The 17,934-nt window shown below is 38.9% G+C and overlaps 1 protein-coding gene across 1 annotated transcript in view; it reads left to right on the forward strand.

Moving 5' to 3' along the window:
• LOC106080749 (uncharacterized) overlaps positions 1–17,934 on the forward strand; it is a 412,271-nt gene that overhangs the window by 367,352 nt on the left and 26,985 nt on the right. Inside the window, exons 10-12 of the mRNA XM_013242272.2 lie at positions 8,497–8,635; positions 14,969–15,074; positions 15,417–15,579. Of these exons, the coding sequence (XP_013097726.2) occupies positions 8,497–8,635; positions 14,969–15,074; positions 15,417–15,579 (408 nt within the window). The remainder of the gene's footprint in view (positions 1–8,496; positions 8,636–14,968; positions 15,075–15,416; positions 15,580–17,934) is intronic.

A 17,934-nucleotide genomic window follows, 5' to 3' on the forward strand; every position in this document is an offset into this window, starting at 1 on the left:
CGGCGGATCGGTCTATATGGGGGCTATACCAAGATATAATCCGATAAATCCCATCTTCGAACTTAACCTGCTTATAAAAAAAGAATGTGTGAAAAGTTTCAGCTCAATATCTCTATTTTTGAAGACTGTAGCGTGATTTCAACAGACAGACGGACAGACGGACGGACATGTATAGATTGTCTTAGATTTTGTGATGATGTGTTGCAAACGGAATGACAAAAAGAATATACCCCCATCCTTCGGTGGTGGGTATAAAAAAGATTAAAGTTAAGGTTAAGTTGAAGGTTAAGGTTAAGGGTAGGTTAAGGTTAAGGTCTAGGTTAAGTTTAAGGTTACAGTTAAAATTAAGGTTACAGTTTAAGTTAAGGTTATGTTTGAGGTGAGGTAATGTTGAAGTTTTGGTAAAGGTAGAGTAAGGTTAAGGTAAGGTTAAGGTAAGGTTAAGGTAAGGTTAAGGAAAGGTTAAGGTAAGGTTAAGGTAAGGTTAAGGTAAGGTTAAGGTAAGGTTAAGGTAAGGTTAAGGTAAGGTTAAGGTAAGGTTAAGGTAAGGTTAAGGTAAGGTTAAGGTAAGGTTAAGGTAAGGTTAAGGTAAGGTTAAGGTAAGGTTAAGGTAAGGTTAAGGTAAGGTTAAGGTAATGTTAAGGTAAGATTCAGGCAAGGTTAAGGTAAGGTTAGGGTAAGGTTAAGCTAAGGTTAAGCTAAGGTTAAGGTAAGGTTAAAGTTAAGTTAAGGTAAGATTAAGTTAAGGTAAGATTAAGTTAAGGTAAGGTTAAGGTAAGGTGAAGGTAAAGTAAGGTTAGGTTAAGGTAAGGTTAAGGTAAGGTTAAGGTAAGGTTAAGGTAAGGTTAAGGTAAGGTTAAGGTAAGGTTAAGGTAAGGTTAAGGTAAGGTTAAGGTAAGGTTAAGGTAAGGTTAAGGTAAGGTTAAGGTAAGGTTAAGGTAAGGTTAAGGTAAGGTTAAGGTAAGGTTAAGGTAAGGTTAAGGTAAGGTTAAGGTAAGGTTAAGGTAAGGTTAAGGTAAGGTTAAGGTAAGGTTAAGGTAAGGATAAGGTAAGGTTAAGGTAAGGTTAAGGTAAGGTTAAGGTAAGGTTAAGGTAAAGTTAAGGTAAGGTTAAGGTAAGGTTAAGGTAAGGTTAAGGTAAGGTTAAGGTAAGGTTAAGGTAAGGTTAAGGTAAGGTTAAGGTAAGGTTGATGTAAGGTTAAGGTAAGGTTAAGGTAAGGTTAAGGTAAGGTTAAGGTAAAGTTAAGGTAAGGTTAAGGTAAAATGAAGGTAAGGTTAGGGCAAGGTTAAGGTAAGGTGAAGGTAAGGTTAAGGTAAAGTTAAGGTAAGGTTAAGGTAAGGTGAAGGTAAGGTTAAGGCAAGGTTAAGGTAAGGTTAAGGAAAGATTAAGGTAAGGTTAAGGTAAGGTTAAGGTAAAGTTAAGGTTAAGGTAAGGTTAAGGTAAGGTTAAGGTAAGGTTAAGGTAAGGTTAAGGTAGGGTTAAGGGAAGGTTGAGGTAAGGTTAAGGTAAGGTTAAGGTAAGTTTAAGGTAAGGTTAAGGTAGGGTTAAGGTAAGGTTAATTTTAAGGTTAAGTTTAAGGTTAAGTTTAAGGTTAAGTTTAAGGTTAGGGTTAAGGTTTAGGTTTAGGTTTAGGTTAAGGTTAAGGTTATGGTTAAGGTTAAGGTTAAGGTTTAGGTTTAGGTTTAGGTTTAGGTTTAGGTTTAGGTTTAGGTTTGGGTTTAGGTTAAGGTTAAGGTTAAGGTTAAGGCTAAGGCTAAGGCTAAGGCTAAGGCTAAGACCAAGGCTAAGGTTAAGTTAAAGGTTAAGGTTAAGGTTTCGTAAGAAAAAGTTTTTCTGCCAAATGTCTATTGTTGCTAGAATTGTTTACCATGATTGCCAGTGATATAAGAAGGGAATGCCTAGATTAATATACCCACATTTTATATCAGAGCTATAGCAAAACATGGACTGATATGGCCCATATACAATCCCAACCGACCTACACTAAAGTAAGTAAGTATTTGTGCGCCTAGTTTCAATCTATCGAGAGTTAGAGTGCTTTCGGCAGATGGACGGACTTGGCTATATCGACTTATAATGCCATGGCGATCAAAAATATAAATATTGGGTTGCCCAAAAAGTAATTGCGGATTTTTTAAAAGAAAGTAAATGCATTTTTAATAACACTTAGAATGAACTTTAATCAAATATACTTTTTTACACTTTTTTCTAAAGCAAGCTAAAAGTAAGAGCTTATAACTGACAGAAAAAAGAATGCAATTACAGAGTCACAAGCTGTAAAAAAATACTTTTTAGGCAACCCAATAGAAGTCACACTTTCAGCGAAATCAGGCAATAAATCCGATTTTTATGGGACAAAGATCGTAAATTGGAAGATCGGTCTATATGGTAGTCGCATCTAAAAATACAATATAAATATATATACACAATAAATTATTGGGTCCTTGACAAATATTTCGATCTGTTACAAACGAAATAACAAAGTTGGTATACCCCCATCCTATGGTGGAGGGTATAAAAACGAAAAGCTAAGAAATCAGTGGCTATGAGATTAAGTTTGCCATGTCCATGTGGTTACTTGGATCTACTCTTAATTTGTTCAACAAACTTCCTTCCATTTATCTTCATCCTATAACGAACTCGGTTTCATAGATTTGCTTGCCCCACAAAACATCTTCAAACTCTTAGTAGCCTTAGCCACTGAATGAAGAACTTTAGCTTGGAATAAGTATTTCACTTGGTGGGTAACAGAAAAAATAAACAAATCCGGCAATAGCCACAGGCGTTGTAATCAAATCTGCAAAAAGGGAGGAGGTGATTACAGACATTTTAATTTTTATGGACAATTTAAAAAACCGGATTTTGATTAAACAGAGCCATTTTGATTTTATTTTTACCCAAAATTAATGGTTATGGCAAAACTATTGCTGGCGACATTTGTAAAACCTTTAACTCGTGCAAAATTTCTGAACTAATTGATGTCAGGGTGTAGTGCGCCTTTCTGATTTTTTCCAATTTCAAGAGGCTTGGCCATTTAGACCAAAAAATGTCTGAGCCAAATTTGAAAATGATCGAATGAACATTGTGACCTGTACTTTATACACAAATCAATATAGACAGACAGACGGACAGACTCATAGCTAAATTGAATCAAAAAGTGAGTCTGAGTCTATCGATAAACTAATTAATGAGTCTGGCTATCTCCCTTCTTTGTGTTACAAACAAATGCACTTGGTTTTAATACCCTGTACCACATAAGTGGTGTACAAATGCAAATTTGCCCATGAATATTCCATGAAGGAACAGGGGAAAACTGCTCACATATCAATGATTGTTGTCTGATTCAAGTTTGAGCTCTATGATAAGGGTCCTCCATTTATAGATGAGGCCGAACGTTGTGCCGCAGTGCGAGACCTCTTTGTTGAAATGTTTTTACATGTCATGGCAAATAGTTCGGTACCTCACAAATGTCACCGGAAGTAGGAGGGGATAACCACCACCAAACATTTTTTCAGATTTTCTTGCCAGGATTCGAACCCAGGCATTCATCTCATCTTCATAGGCGGACATGCTCTGCGCTACGGTGGCTTCCGCCACTATTGGTGTAGGGTATACAAATTTGGTCTTAGTAACTTTCCCTTAATAGCTGCATAGTTTGAAATCACCTCTTTTTCCCCCTGTCACTACGCCCTTGCCGTTCTTACAAACTACAGCAGATGGCTTCACAGTAGTTTAGTTTTAACTTCCATTAGTTGTTGACTCTTATCCATCTAGCAGTTCGTTTGTGTTGCCATACACAAAGGGAACCTGTGCGGCCAAAGCTGTCTACTTGAAATACTACAAAAGCATGGACTCTGCCAGTTGCCATTAGGAAAGTTAAGACGTATTATGCCATGATAACTGCAAAAGCTTTAAAGAATTTGCAATTTGATCTGCCCCTTGTCTTGGACAAACTTTAGGGCATGCTCCACTGACTGGCTATTCCTACTACGTGGAACTTTGTACGCATCAAGAGGTCCATTCATTTATCTTTGGCTGCAGCCATGCTTTTGGAATTGCATTTAAGACGCAAGCACAAATGCAGCGAAAACGTATTAAAAGAAACCAAGGGCTCTCTTTTTTTTTACTTTGGAAGATATGAAATCCTTTTTGGTTTTCCCATTTTCTATTTTTGTTGAACAACTCAAAGCATGCTTCGTTATGGCACTTAAGTTGTGGTGTCAACGGAAATGAGCAGAGATTATGAAAGACATTTTGGTGTCTGCGAAAACAATGTTGGTGATGAAATTAACTTTCGGTTCTTTTACTCAATTGTTATGAAATTACAAAGTTTGCCATGACATCTGTTGTTAGGGTTGTTGAGGGTTGAGTTTGGAGAATTATGGAGTCAATTAAAAAACAAAGCAAAAAAACTTGACGAGAAGGGAAAATTTAATAAAGGAAAAAATGAACCTAGGCCAATGCCGGCGAAAAAATCAGAAAAAATTCAAAGGTGCTCAATAGCTCTCTAGGTGACATCTGTAGCCGAGTTGGTAGCGTACTCCGATTACCAGTGCGGGTGTTGTGGGTTTGATTCCCGCCAGAGGCCTGCTCTGTCGCTTTTTATACCCATCACCATAGGATGGGGGTATACACATCTAGTCATTCCGTTTGTAATACCTTAAAATATTCCCCATAAGGTATTAATGTTCTTCATCGTCTCGACGCTCTGAGTCCATCTAGCCTTGTCCGTCCGTCCGTCTGTCGAAATCACGATAGCGGTCGAACGCGTGAAGGTGGACACTTGAAATTATGCACAGATACTAACTATTGATGTAGGTCATCGAAAATTGCAACTGGGCCATATCGGTTCAGATTTAGATATAGCTTCCATATAAACCGATCTCCCGATTTCACTCCTTGAGCCTTGAACTCCTTGACAAGCCCCAAATTTTTGTCCGATTTGACTGAAATTTTGCATTTAGCGTTCTGTTATCACTTTCAATAACTCTGCTTAGTACGGTCCAAATCGGTCAATAACCTGATATAGCTCCCATATAAACCGATCTCCCGATTTGACTTCTTGAGCCCTTACAAGCCGCAATTTTTGTCGAATTTGGCTTAAATTTTACATGCGGCGATCTGTTGCGACCAAAAACTGTGCCAAACACGGTGTAAATTAGTCTATAACCACCTGGGATTATAAATGGGCCAAATTGGTCCATATTTTGGTATAGCTGCCATACAAAGTGATATCGGATCTTTACTTGTTGAGGCCCTATAGGGCACAACTCTTTTCCGATTTGGCTGAAATTTTGAACCAAGTGTTTTATATTTACCATCAACAACTGTGCAAAGTATGGTTCAAATCGGTTCATAACCTGACAACTGTGCTAAATATGGTCCAAATCGGTCCATAACGTGATATAGCTCCCATATAAACCGATCTTGAATTTTGAATTCTTGAGCCGCTAGAGGGCACAATTCGTATCCGATTTTGTTGAAATTTTACATTAAGTGTTTTAGCTTCACCATCAATAACTGTGCCAAGTTTAACCCAAATCGGTTCATTGCCTGCTATAGCTCCTATATAAAGCGATTTTTGATGTTGAATTCTTGAGCCTCTAGAGGGCGCAATTCTTTTCCGACTTGGCTAATATTTTCCACCAAGTGTTTTATTTTTACCATCAACAACTGTGCAAAGTATGGTCCAAATCGGTTCATAACCTGACATAGCTCCCATATAAACCGATCTCGAATCTTGAACTCTTGAGCCGCTAGAGGGCGCAATTACCATCTGATTTGGCTGAAATTTTACATCAAGTGTTTTGGCTTGACCATCATTAACTGCGCTAAGTGTAACCCAAATCGGTTCATTGTCTGATATAGCTCCCATATAAACCGATTTCGGATCTTGATTTCTTGAGCCTATAGAGGGCGCAATTAGTATCCGATTTTTTTGTTCTTATTTTTAACAACTGCGCCAAGTATGGTTCAACTCGGTTCATAACCTTATATAGCTCTCATATAAACAAATAACCAAATTATATTTCTTGAGCCACTAAAGGGCGTAATTCTTTTCCGATTTGGCTGCAATTTTGCACAATGAATTCCACTTTGACCTCCAACCTTGGCAAACCAAATATGGCTCCAGTCGGTTCATAACTTGGTATAGCTGAAATAGCAATTCTAATCCATTATCCTTTGTTTGTCTACAAAGAGATATCGGCCAAAGAACATGACAAAAGCGATCCATGGTGAAGGGGACACAGATTCTTTTTTTGTCCATAAGCTGGTTAAGATCGATGATGGGCTATAGCCCCCATATTGACCGATCCGCCGATTTAGAGTCTTAGACCCATAAAAGCCCTATTTATTATCCGATCTAGCTGAAACTTGGGACACTGAGTTATATTGGGCCCTTCGACATCCTTCTTCAATATGGCCCAGATCGGTTCAGACTTAGATATAGCTGCTATATATACCGATCCGCCGACTTAGAGTCTTATGCCCATAAAAGGGGCATTTATTATCTGATTTTGCCAAAATTTGGGACAGTAAGTTGTGTTGGGCTCTTAGACATACTTCTTCAATTTGGCCCAGATCGGTTCAGATTTGGATATAGCTGTCACATAGACCGATCTCTCGATTTAAGGTCTTAAGTCCATAAAAAGCGCATTTATCGTCCTCTTTTGCCAAAATTTGGGACAGTGAGTTGTCTTAGGTCCTTCGACATCTTTCTTCAATTTGGCCCTGATCGGTTCGGATTTGGATATAGCTGCCATATAGACCGATCTCTCGGTTTCAGATTTTGGGCCCATAAAAGGCTAATTTATTGTCCGATGTCGCCGAAATTTGGGACAGTTAGTTAAGTTAAGGCCCACGACATATTTCCGCAATATGGCACAGATCGGTCCAGATTTAGATATAGCTGCCATATGGACCGATCTCTCTATTTAAAGTTTTTGAGCCCATAAAAGGCGCATTAATTGTCCGATGTCGCGGAAATTTTGGACAGTGAGTTGTGTTTGGACCTTCGAAATCCTTCTCCAATTTGGGCCAGATCGGTACAGATTTGAATATAGCTGTCATATAGGCCGATCCCTCAATTTATGGTTTTGGGGCCAAAAAAGGCGCATTTATTGTCCGATTTCGCCGAAATTTGGAACAGTGAGTTGTGTTGGGTTACTCGACATCCTTCTTCAGTTTGGCTCAGAACGGTCTAGATTTGGATATAGCTGCCATATAGGCCGATCCCTCAATTTATGGTTTTGGGGCCAAAAAAGGCGCATTTATTGTCCGATGTCTCCGAAATTTGGAACAGTTAGTTGTGTTAGTCTCTTCAACATTTTTCTGAAACTTGGCCCAGATCGGCTAAAATTTGGGTATAGCTGTCATATAGACCGATCTCTCGATTTTAGGTCTTGGCTCCATAAAAAGCTTATTTATAAACCGATTTCACTGAAATTTGACACAGTGACTTATGTTAAACTTTTTGACATTCGCGTCGTCTATGGTTCAGATCGGTCTATATTTGGATATGGCTACCAAAAAGATCAATTTTTTGTTGTACAAAATTGAACTTGTACTTCTTAGACCTTTCAACATCCTTGTCGAATTTGGTCCAAATCGGATCATATTTAGATAAAGCTGCTATGGGGACATAAATTATTCATTTTTCACCGGATTATGGCGAAAAGTGATTTACATATATACCCGAGGTAGTGGGTATCCAAAGTTTGGCCCGGCCGAACTTAATGCCTTTTTACTTGTTTTTCTTTATTCAAAGGACCGATAGGTTTTCATAACAAAGATGAATGCTGTATGATTAATTTTGATCACTCTGCCCTCTGGCGTCTCCATGCAGTTGATTTAATTGAAAACAGCCAATAGATGGCACTAACTAAAATGTTTGTGCTGCTCGCTGGGAGTGGTTTACCGCCTATAACATTTATTACCATGTGGAAATCGTCTATAGTTGACTACTTAGAGAGAATGATAACTGAATGTCCGATGTTAAAAATTTGCAAAAAATTTTACATTTACCATTGCGGCAATCCGAATCAATTTCCGCTTTCAAAGACACATTTTCACGTCTCTTTTCACATCTTGCTTTGCCATAATTTTCATTATGAAATAATTGAAATGCAGCCTATGATGTATGCACCTTCAGTACTTTCTCTATTTGAGAAGTGCCAACGATAATTAAGCAACAAAGGACATTCAGCGACAACTTGATTGGAGAACTCATTAAAAGGAGAAAAGAAAACAAATGAAAGAATACAAAAATTAACTGTAAGGGTGTGGCAGAAGTTGCAAAATGAGCAAGTCTTTATGCGAGTATTTAACATGAGCGCCAACAGAAATGGGAGAAATAAATATAAACAAATTAAAAATGTCAGTAATTCTCTTTTCCTCATTCGACAGCAGTTAATTAATTCCTTGTTTCATTCTTTCTTTCTTTCTTTAATTTCCTTTATTGCTCTTTTCTCACATCTTAACCGTTTTCCTTAACAGTGGAGGTGGTGTTTTTGGCCTGGGGCGTTCGCCTGTGCATCATGGTACGCAAAGCTCCATCAGAATTCAATGAGAGTCGTTTCATCTCGATGGCCATCTATAATGAATTCCTATTGACCTGCTTCTTGAATGTATCCATGTAAGTATTTCATCAATTCATTTGTGTGTTTTTTTTTTAACGCTTCACTTCACAAAAGGGGTAGGTGAGAATACTCAAAAGAAATAATACCAAGAACCTGAGAAAGAGTTTTGATTAAAAAACAAGAAAAAACAAAAATATTGGGTTGCCCAAAAAGTAATTGCGGATTTGTCATATAGTCGCCGTTGACAAATTTTGTCACAGCTTTTGACTCTGTAATTGCATTCTTTCTTCTGTCAGTTATCAGCTGTTACTTTTAGCTTGCTTTAGAAAAAAAGTGTAAAAAATGTATATTTGATTAAAGTTCATTCTAAGTTTTATTAAGAATGCATTTACTTTCTTTTAAAAAAATCCGCAATTACTTTTTGGGCAACCCAATACAACAACAACAAGTATATGCAATTTACCTCTTATATAGCCACTACCATGGATGGCATTAACACGCAATCTAGGGATAAGAATTGCTATACTATTGGAGCTATATCAGTTTATGAGCAGATTTGGGCCACACTTGACGTGGATGTTGGAGACCATATGAGATGCCATTGTGCAAAATTTCAAGCAAATCGGATAAGAATTGCGCCCTTTATTAGGTTAGGTTTAAGTGGCAGTCTGCCATCAGACTCACCTAGACTTTTTCGTCCATTGTGATGCCACAGGAACAAAAGGAGGAAGATGCTTTCTATTACCTACCGTTGAACCATCCAGATCACTTTAAAAAGCCCAATAACTTGCCGACGTTCACACCCGCTAATTTGGAAAGGTTCTCAAAGAAATTAGAACCTAAAGTGGAGCTCCTTCTGACTGCCAGCGCAGGACACACACACAGCAGACATTTTATAGTCTCTTCTTCTACGATGTCCCTACAGCTGCTGCAAAAGGCCTTCAGTCTGTCAGCATGTTTTCCGATTAGACAATGACCTGTCATGACGGACACAATGACTGAGACGTCTGTTCTAGCCAGTGACAGCAAAGCGGTAGACCTTTTCAAGTCTAGATTAGGCCACATAGTTTTCCGATTAGACAATGACCTGTCATGACGGCCACAATGACTGAGACGTCTGTTTTAGCCAGTGACAGCAAAGCGGTAGACCTCTTAAAGTCTTGATGAGGCCACATAGTCATGGAATGTTCACAGCCCCCCCTTTGCGACCATCTATCATTCCTTGTCCTTCAGGCCTGCTCCTGAAAACTTAGCTTACATGTCACTAGAGGCATACCCACAGATTCCAGTTGCCCTGGAATGTGTAGGGCAGTTTCTAGTCTCGTAAGCTCGTCCGCTTTATAATACCCTGGAACACCTCCGTGGCCCGGCACCCATAACAGATGAATTTTGAACTGTTCAGCTATCTCAATGAGAGATCTGTGACAGTCAAGGGCGATTTTTGTGTTCAGAAATACGTTCTCCAGGAATTAAATGGCTGCTTGGCTGTCTGTACAGATATTTATGGCAATCGTCATTATTGCGAGGATCTTCGCCTGATACACACTGCAGTAGTCGGGTAATCTTTTCGCTATGACCAATTTTAGATCTTAAGAGTATACCCAAAGCCCACCTGGTCTTCTAGTTTGGAACCATCCACATATCTATTACCAGGGATATCGTAGTTCCAATCGGTTCCATTAGGATCTATATTTAATGGACCCAAGACCTTAAATCGAAAGATCAGTCTATATGGCAGCTATATCCAAATCTTGATCGATCTGTGCCATATTGCAGAAATATGACGAGGGGCTTAACTTAACTCACTGTCCCAAATTCCGGCGACATCAGACAATAAATGTGCCTTTTATGGGCCCAAGACCTTAAATCGAGAGATCGGTCTATATAGCAGTTATATCCAAATCAGGACCGATCTGTGCCTTATTGCAGAAATATGTCGAGGGTCTCAACTTAACTCACTGTCCCAAATTTCGGCCACATAGGTCAATAAATGCTCCTTTTATGGCCCCTAAACCTCAAATCTAGAAATCGGTCCATATGGCAGCTATATTCAAATCTAGACCGATCTGGGCAAAATTAAAGAAGGATATGAAAGGGCCTAGCACAACTCACTTCCCCGAATTTTAGCCAAATCGGGAAAAAAATACGCCTTTTATGGGCCCAAGACCCTAAATCGGAGGATCGGTCTATATGGCAGCTATATCCAAATCTGAACCGATCTGTGCCATATTGCAGAAATATGTCGAGGAGCGTAACTTAACTCACTGTCCCAAATTTCGGCGACATAGGTCAATAAATGCGCCTTTTATGGGCCCTAAACCTCAAATCTAGAGATCGGTCCATATGGCAGCTTTATTAAACTCTGGACCGATCTGGACCAAATTGACGAAGTATGTCGAGAGGCCTAACACAACACACTGTCCCAAATTTCTGCAAAATCGGATAATAAATGTGGCTTTTGTGGGCCTTAGACCCTAAATCGGAGGATCGGTATATATAGCAGCTATATCCAAATCTGGACCGCTCTGGGCCAAATTAATGGAGGATGTTGAGGGGCTTAACTTAACTCACCGTCCCAAATTTCAGCGACATAGGTCAATAAATGCGCCTTTTATGGGCCCTAAAGCTCAAATCTAGAGATCGGTCCATATGGCAGCTATATTCAAATCTTGACCGATCTGGGCTAAATTGAAGAAGAATGTCGAAGGTCCTTACACAACTCACTGCCCCCGATTTCAGCAAAATCGGATTATAAATGTGGCTTTTGTGGACCTAAGACCCTTATTCGGAGGATCGGTCTATATAGCAGCTATAACCAAATCTGGACCGATCCGGGCCAAATTGACGGAGGATGTCGAGGGGCTTAACTTAACTCACCGTCCCAAATTTCAGCGACATAGGTCAATAAATGCGCCTTTTATGGGCCCTAAAGCTCAAATCTAGAGATCGGTCCATATGGCAGCTAAATTCAAAACTGGACCGATCTGGGCTAAATTGAAGAAGAATGTCGAAGGTTCTTACACAACTCACTCCCCCAAATTTCAGCAAAATCGGATAATAAATGTGGCTTTTATGGCCCTAAGACCCTTAATCGGAGGATCGGTCTATATGGCAGCTATAACCAAATCTGAACCGATCCAGGTCAAATTCACGGAGGATGTCGAGGGGCCTAACGCAACTCACTGTCCCAAATTTCAGCAAAATCGTATAATAAATGTGACTTTTATTGGCCTTAGACCCTAAATCGGAGGATCGGTCTTTATGGGGGCTATATCAAGATATAGTCCGATATAGCCCATCTTCGAATTTAACCTGCTTATGGACAAAAAGAAGGAATCTGTGCAAATTTTCAGCTTAATATCTCTCTTTTTAAAGATTGTAGCATCAAATAAAGCAATCCCATGCCAGCCGGTTGTACGCACCCGATTGACCCGATGGAATCCTCATCGGCAAGGGCTGCCGCCTCAGTATATGTGTTTGTCTTTTTTTTCGTCATGGGAGAGGCACATTCCGGACTGCCTTCTCCGCACGCTTCTGTTCCGTGCCGGGATTGAAAAGAACCCCGGACCCTGGTTCTGTTCGGTTTGCCAGAACCGCCTTCATCATCGGTCGGTGTCGGTGAGGTGTAACCGGTGCATGGAGTGGATACATTTCCGATCTTGCTCTGGCCTCACTTCACTACGGGAGTATAGTCATACTGGTTGTGTCGCAAGGTGCTGTGCGAACATAACCAGCAGTGGGTCATAAACGTCGTCGTCGCAGCCTTCTGCGTCCTCGCCGTCAGAGTATGACGGACGGATATCGCCATGTAGACTCAACATTAAACAGGTAAAAGCGTGCTAAGTTAGGCCGAGCCGAATCTTATATACCCTCCACCATGCATCACATTTGTCGAGTTCTTTCCCCGATATCTCTTTTTAGGCAAACAAAGGATTAAGAAAATAATTTCTATGCTATTGGAGCTATATCAAGTTATGGTCCATATCGGACCATAACCAAGTTGAATGTTGGAGTTCGAATTAGGAGTCATTGTGTAAAATTTTAGAAAATTCGAATAAGAAATGCGTCCTTTAGGGGTTCAAAGAGTAAAATAGAGAGATCGGTTTATATGGGAGCTGTATCAGGCTATAGACCGATTCAGACCATATTTGACATGCATATTTTGCACAGTTATTGGAAGTCATAACAAAACACGTCATGCAAAATTTCAACCAAATCTAATGGGAATTGCGCCCTCTTGCGGCCTAAGAAGTCAAGTCCCCAGATTGGTTTATATAGCAGCTATATTAGGTTAGAGACCGATTTGAACCATATTTGACAGAATTATTGGAAGTCATAAAAAAACACGTCATGCAAAATTTCAGCCAAATCGGATGAGAATTGCGCCCTCTAGCGGCCCAAGAAGTCAAGACACCAGATTGGTTTATATGACAGCTATATCAGGTTATGGACCCATTTGAACCATATTTGCACAGTTATTGGAAGTCATAACAAAACACGTGCAAAATTTCAGCCAAATCGGATAAGAACTGCGCCCTCTAGAAGCTCAAGAAGTCAAGTCCCCAGATCGGTTTATATGACAGCTATATTAGTTTAGAGACCAATTTTAACCATATATGGCACAGTTCTTGGAAGTCATAAAAACCCACTTCATGCAAAATTTCAGCCAAAGCGAATGAAAATTGCGCCCTCTAGCGGCCCAAGAAGTGATGACCTGGGATCGGTTTGTATGACAGCTATATCAGCTTATAAACCGATTTAAACCATATTTGGCAGAGTTATTGAAAGTCATAACAAAACACGTCGTGCAAAATTTCATCCAAATCGGATGAGAATTGCGCCCTCTAGCGGCCCAAGAAGTCAAGACCCCAGATTGGTTTATATCACAGCTATATCAGATTATAAACCGACTTAAACCATATTTGGCACAGTTATTGGAAGTCATAACAAAACACGTCATGCGCAATTACAGCCAAATCGGATGAAAATTGCGCCCTCTAGCGGCCCAAGAAGTTAAGACCCCCGATTGGTTTATATGACAGCTATATTAGGTTAGAGACCGATTTAAACCATACTTAGCACAGTTCGTAGGAGTCCTAACAATACACGCCATGCAAAATTTCAGCCAAATCGGATGAGAATTACGCCCTCTAGTAGTCCAAGAAGTCAAGACCCCAGATTAGTTTATATGACAGCTATATCAGGTTATGGACCCATTTAAACCATATTTGGCACAGTTCTTGGAAGTCATAACAAAACACGTCATGCAAAATTTCAGCCAAATCGGATGAAAATTGCGCCCTCTAGAGGTTCAAGAATTGACGACCCCAGATTGGTTTATATGACAGCTATATCAGGTTATAGACAGATTTCAACCATATTTGGCACAGTCATTGGAAGTCGTAACAAAACACGTCATGCAAAATTTCAGCCAAATCGGATAAGAATTGCGCCCTCTAGCGGCTCAAGATGTCAAGATCCAAGATCGGTTTATATGGCAGCTATATAAAAACATGGACCGATATGGCCCATTTACAATCCCTACCGACCTACACTAATAGGAAGTATTTTTGCATTTTGCAAAATTTCAAGCGACTAGCTTTACTTCTTCCAAAGTTATAGTGCTTTTGACAGACGGAAGGACGGACGGACGGACATGGCTGGATCGACTTGAAATGTCATGACGATCAGGGTTTTATGGGGTCTTAGACGAATGTTTCGACGAGTTACAAACAGAATGACGACTTAGTATACAGCCATCCTATGGTGGAGGGTATACAAATATATGTGCAGTCGTATTCTTTGTTGGACTTTAGGCTATATTTCGACGTGAAACAAACGGAACGGCGAAGCTAGTATACAGCCATTCTACGGCGGAGTGTATAAAACCATGCTGATTTTGCGACGCATGATTCCTCATTGCTTTTAATGGGTGTTCAAGGCAGGTACCCCAAAAAACACCATAGTTGAGATGAGGTGCGAACCGAAATGGTTTAAACTTTGCCAAGTTACAGACACCTTTAACCGTTGCTTGGCATCCTTCAACCCCTACATACAGACTTAAAACTTTTCCATTTACGCTTATTGAATTTGGTATAAAAAAAACTTTTTAATGAATATTTAGTAAAACTGACATTATTAAGCCCATTGCGGTCACCTTCCCCCTCCTTTTGATTCGGATACAGAAGTTACCATTGTCATATTATTCTTAATGTTGTTTTCAAATTTCAATAAATTATCTTCTTTACCACAAAAAAAATCTCATATGGCATTATTTCTAGTTTAACAGCACCCCCTTAATCAATCATAAATGATTGGTTGAGATAACTTGCCTGCTAAGTGTTCAAAGAGTGTTTTTTTACCATAATTTTATTGATTTCTCTTTACAGGCTCTTCCTGCAGTCTCCTGCCAATCCAGATTTATTATACATCATATTTTTCTGTCATACTCAATTAACTATAACTCTACTACTGGCCTTAATATTCGGCAGCAAGGTAAGCAATAATCCCTGCATTCATTTATTTTGTGACACTTCCATCCATCTACCAGGGATATAACACTCTCTCCAACTCTGAACCCTAGTTTTCTATAATAAATCGTTATGATAAAACCTGAGAGAGAGAGAGAGAAAGATAGAGTTTGGGATGGCCACAACAAATGTTTGCCATTGAATTCCATTTAAATAAATGAAAGTGTCAGTGTCCCAACGACTTGCCAGTATCAGCAGAAACATTGCTTTTTTTCATTTTTTGCCTTTACTTCCTTTTTTTCTCCATTTTATATGTTATCCTGTCATTTCCTTTCGTTTTTATTATGCGATTTGTTCTCAATTGCAGGTTTATATTGTCCTGCGTAGCGGTAAATCACATCAGGAGAACATTGGTATGGGGGCCAAGTCCTCGGGTGCCAAATTTAACTTTCGCCCTCAAGTGCGGACTTTTGCTAATCCCAGTTCAGTGACAACGTCCACCGTGCCTGTGGCAGCCACCACCTCGGCAGGTATGTACTACACGAAAGTGGGGTGAGAGTGAAACTATAAAACGGAAATTGAAAGGTATAACACCAAAATCGAAAGGAAATAAAGATAAAGATAAAGCCAAGTATCAATAACATTTCATTTCGTGTTGACGTAACATTCCACTTCGAAGTTGAAAAATGGCAATTGTTCTTTCACTGGAGGTACTCGCTGACATTAATCCCCAGCAAAGCATCACCTTTCCCATTAAATGTTAGATGCTGTGTTTTTTTTCGGGGGAAAGACATGATAGTAGTAACATAAAATTAAAGGTAAAATGAGCCATTTTCCAATGGAATGCTTTCGAAACCAAGGGGACATTTCATGGAAACACAAACATTAATTAAATCAAAAGTAACACTTGAGCCATTCCCCATGCTGCTGCCATACCGTAAAAGAACGCCGTTATATATGAGTAATTTCTATGACAGATAGATTTATTGGAAATACATCTGTTTTTCCTTCAATACCAACGATAGGATGTAAAACTGTATAAAATAAGTGAAAGGGGGAGGGCGAAACACATCCATCACCCAACTCACCATTAAGAGAGAGGGCGAAACACATCCATCACCCAACTCTGTCTTTGACAGAGAAAGGTATAACTTTAATTGGTTCTTAGAATATTGTCAACTGGTAAGAAGGAAAGTGAATGATGGCGTTTGTAGACAACACTTAATGTTCGCTTATCGAAGAAATATTTTTTTAATTTATTAATTCGATAACATTTTCGAAAGACAAAGGAATTTTTTCTAAAGATTCATTTGAAGACTTTTCTAAAGAAAAAGTTTTGTTATTTGGACCTCACCAGGGGCCTCATCAGCTTGCGATGCCAACAAAAGATTTCATGCTCGTGGCATTGCAAGCTGATGAGGTTCCTGGTAAAGCCGAAATCGGTCCTCCCAATACATCTATCTTGGGTTTAAGGTTAAGGCAAGGTTAAAGATTAAGGTCAGGTTGAGCTAAGGTTCAAATATGGTTAATGTAAGTTTATGGTTAGAATAAGGTAAGGTTAAGGCAAGGTTAAAGATTAAGGTCAGGTTGAGCTAAGGTTCAAATATGGTTAATGTAAGGTTATGTTTAGAATAAGGTAAGGTAAAAATAAGTTTAAAGAAAGGTTAAAGTAAGGTAAGGTTAAGGTAAGGTTAAGGTAAGGTTAAGGTAAGGTTAAGGTAAGGTTAAGGTAAGGTTAAGGTAAGGTTAAGGTAAGGTTAAGGTAAGGTTAAGGTAAGGTTAAGGTAAGGTTAAGGTAAGGTTAAGGTAAGGTTAAGGTAAGGTTAAGGTAAGGTTAAGGTAAGGTTAAGGTAAGGTTAAGGTAAGGTTAAGGTAAGGTTAAGGTAAGGTTAAGGTAAGGTTAAGGTAAGGTTAAGGTAAGGTTAAGGTAAGGTTAAGGTAAGGTTAAGGTAAGGTTAAGGTAAGGTAAGGTTAAGGTTAAGGTAAGGTTAAGGTAAGGTTAAGGTAAGGTTAAGGTAAGGATAAGGATAAGGATAAGGATAAGGATAAGGATAAGGATAAGGATAAGGATAAGGATAAGGATAAGGATAAGGATAAGGATAAGGATAAGGATAAGGATAAGGATAAGGATAAGGATAAGGATAAGGATAAGGATAAGGATAAGGATAAGGATAAGGATAAAGATAAGGATAAGGATAAGGATAAGGATAAGGATAAGGATAAGGATAAGGATAAGGATAAGGATAAGGATAAGGATAAGGATAAGGATAAGGATAAGGATAAGGATAAGGATAAGGATAAGGATAAGGATAAGGATAAGGATAAGGATAAGGATAAGGATAAGGATAAGGATAAGGATAAGGATAAGGATAAGGATAAGGATAAGGATAAGGATAAGGATAAGGATAAGGATAAGGATAAGGATAAGGATAAGGATAAGGATAAGGATAAGGATAAGGATAAGGATAAGGATAAGGATAAGGATAAGGATAAGGATAAGGATAAGGATAAGGATAAGGATAAGGATAAGGATAAGGATAAGGATAAGGATAAGGATAAGGATAAGGATAAGGATAAGGATAAGGATAAGGATAAGGATAAAGATAAATATAAAGATAAAGATAAAGATAAAGATAAAGATAATTATGAAGATGAAGATGAAGATGAAGATAAAGATTAAAATAAAGAAAAACTTACAAAATATACATTTCGGGCAAAAATTTATGCAAAATCGGTATTTTTAAGCAAATTGGCTGTAGAGGCTACAAATATTTGTTGGTGCCAAAAATGTTTTGTTTAGGGGGATATTTGAAGTAAAAAAACATATACCTGAATGGGATCTTGGCTTTGTGTCTTAAAAACTCAATGAAGGTACTTTTTTAGAC

The sequence above is a fragment of the Stomoxys calcitrans genome, chromosome 5, assembly GCF_963082655.1.
Source record: "Stomoxys calcitrans chromosome 5, idStoCalc2.1, whole genome shotgun sequence".
Lineage (NCBI taxonomy): Eukaryota > Metazoa > Arthropoda > Insecta > Diptera > Muscidae > Stomoxys > Stomoxys calcitrans.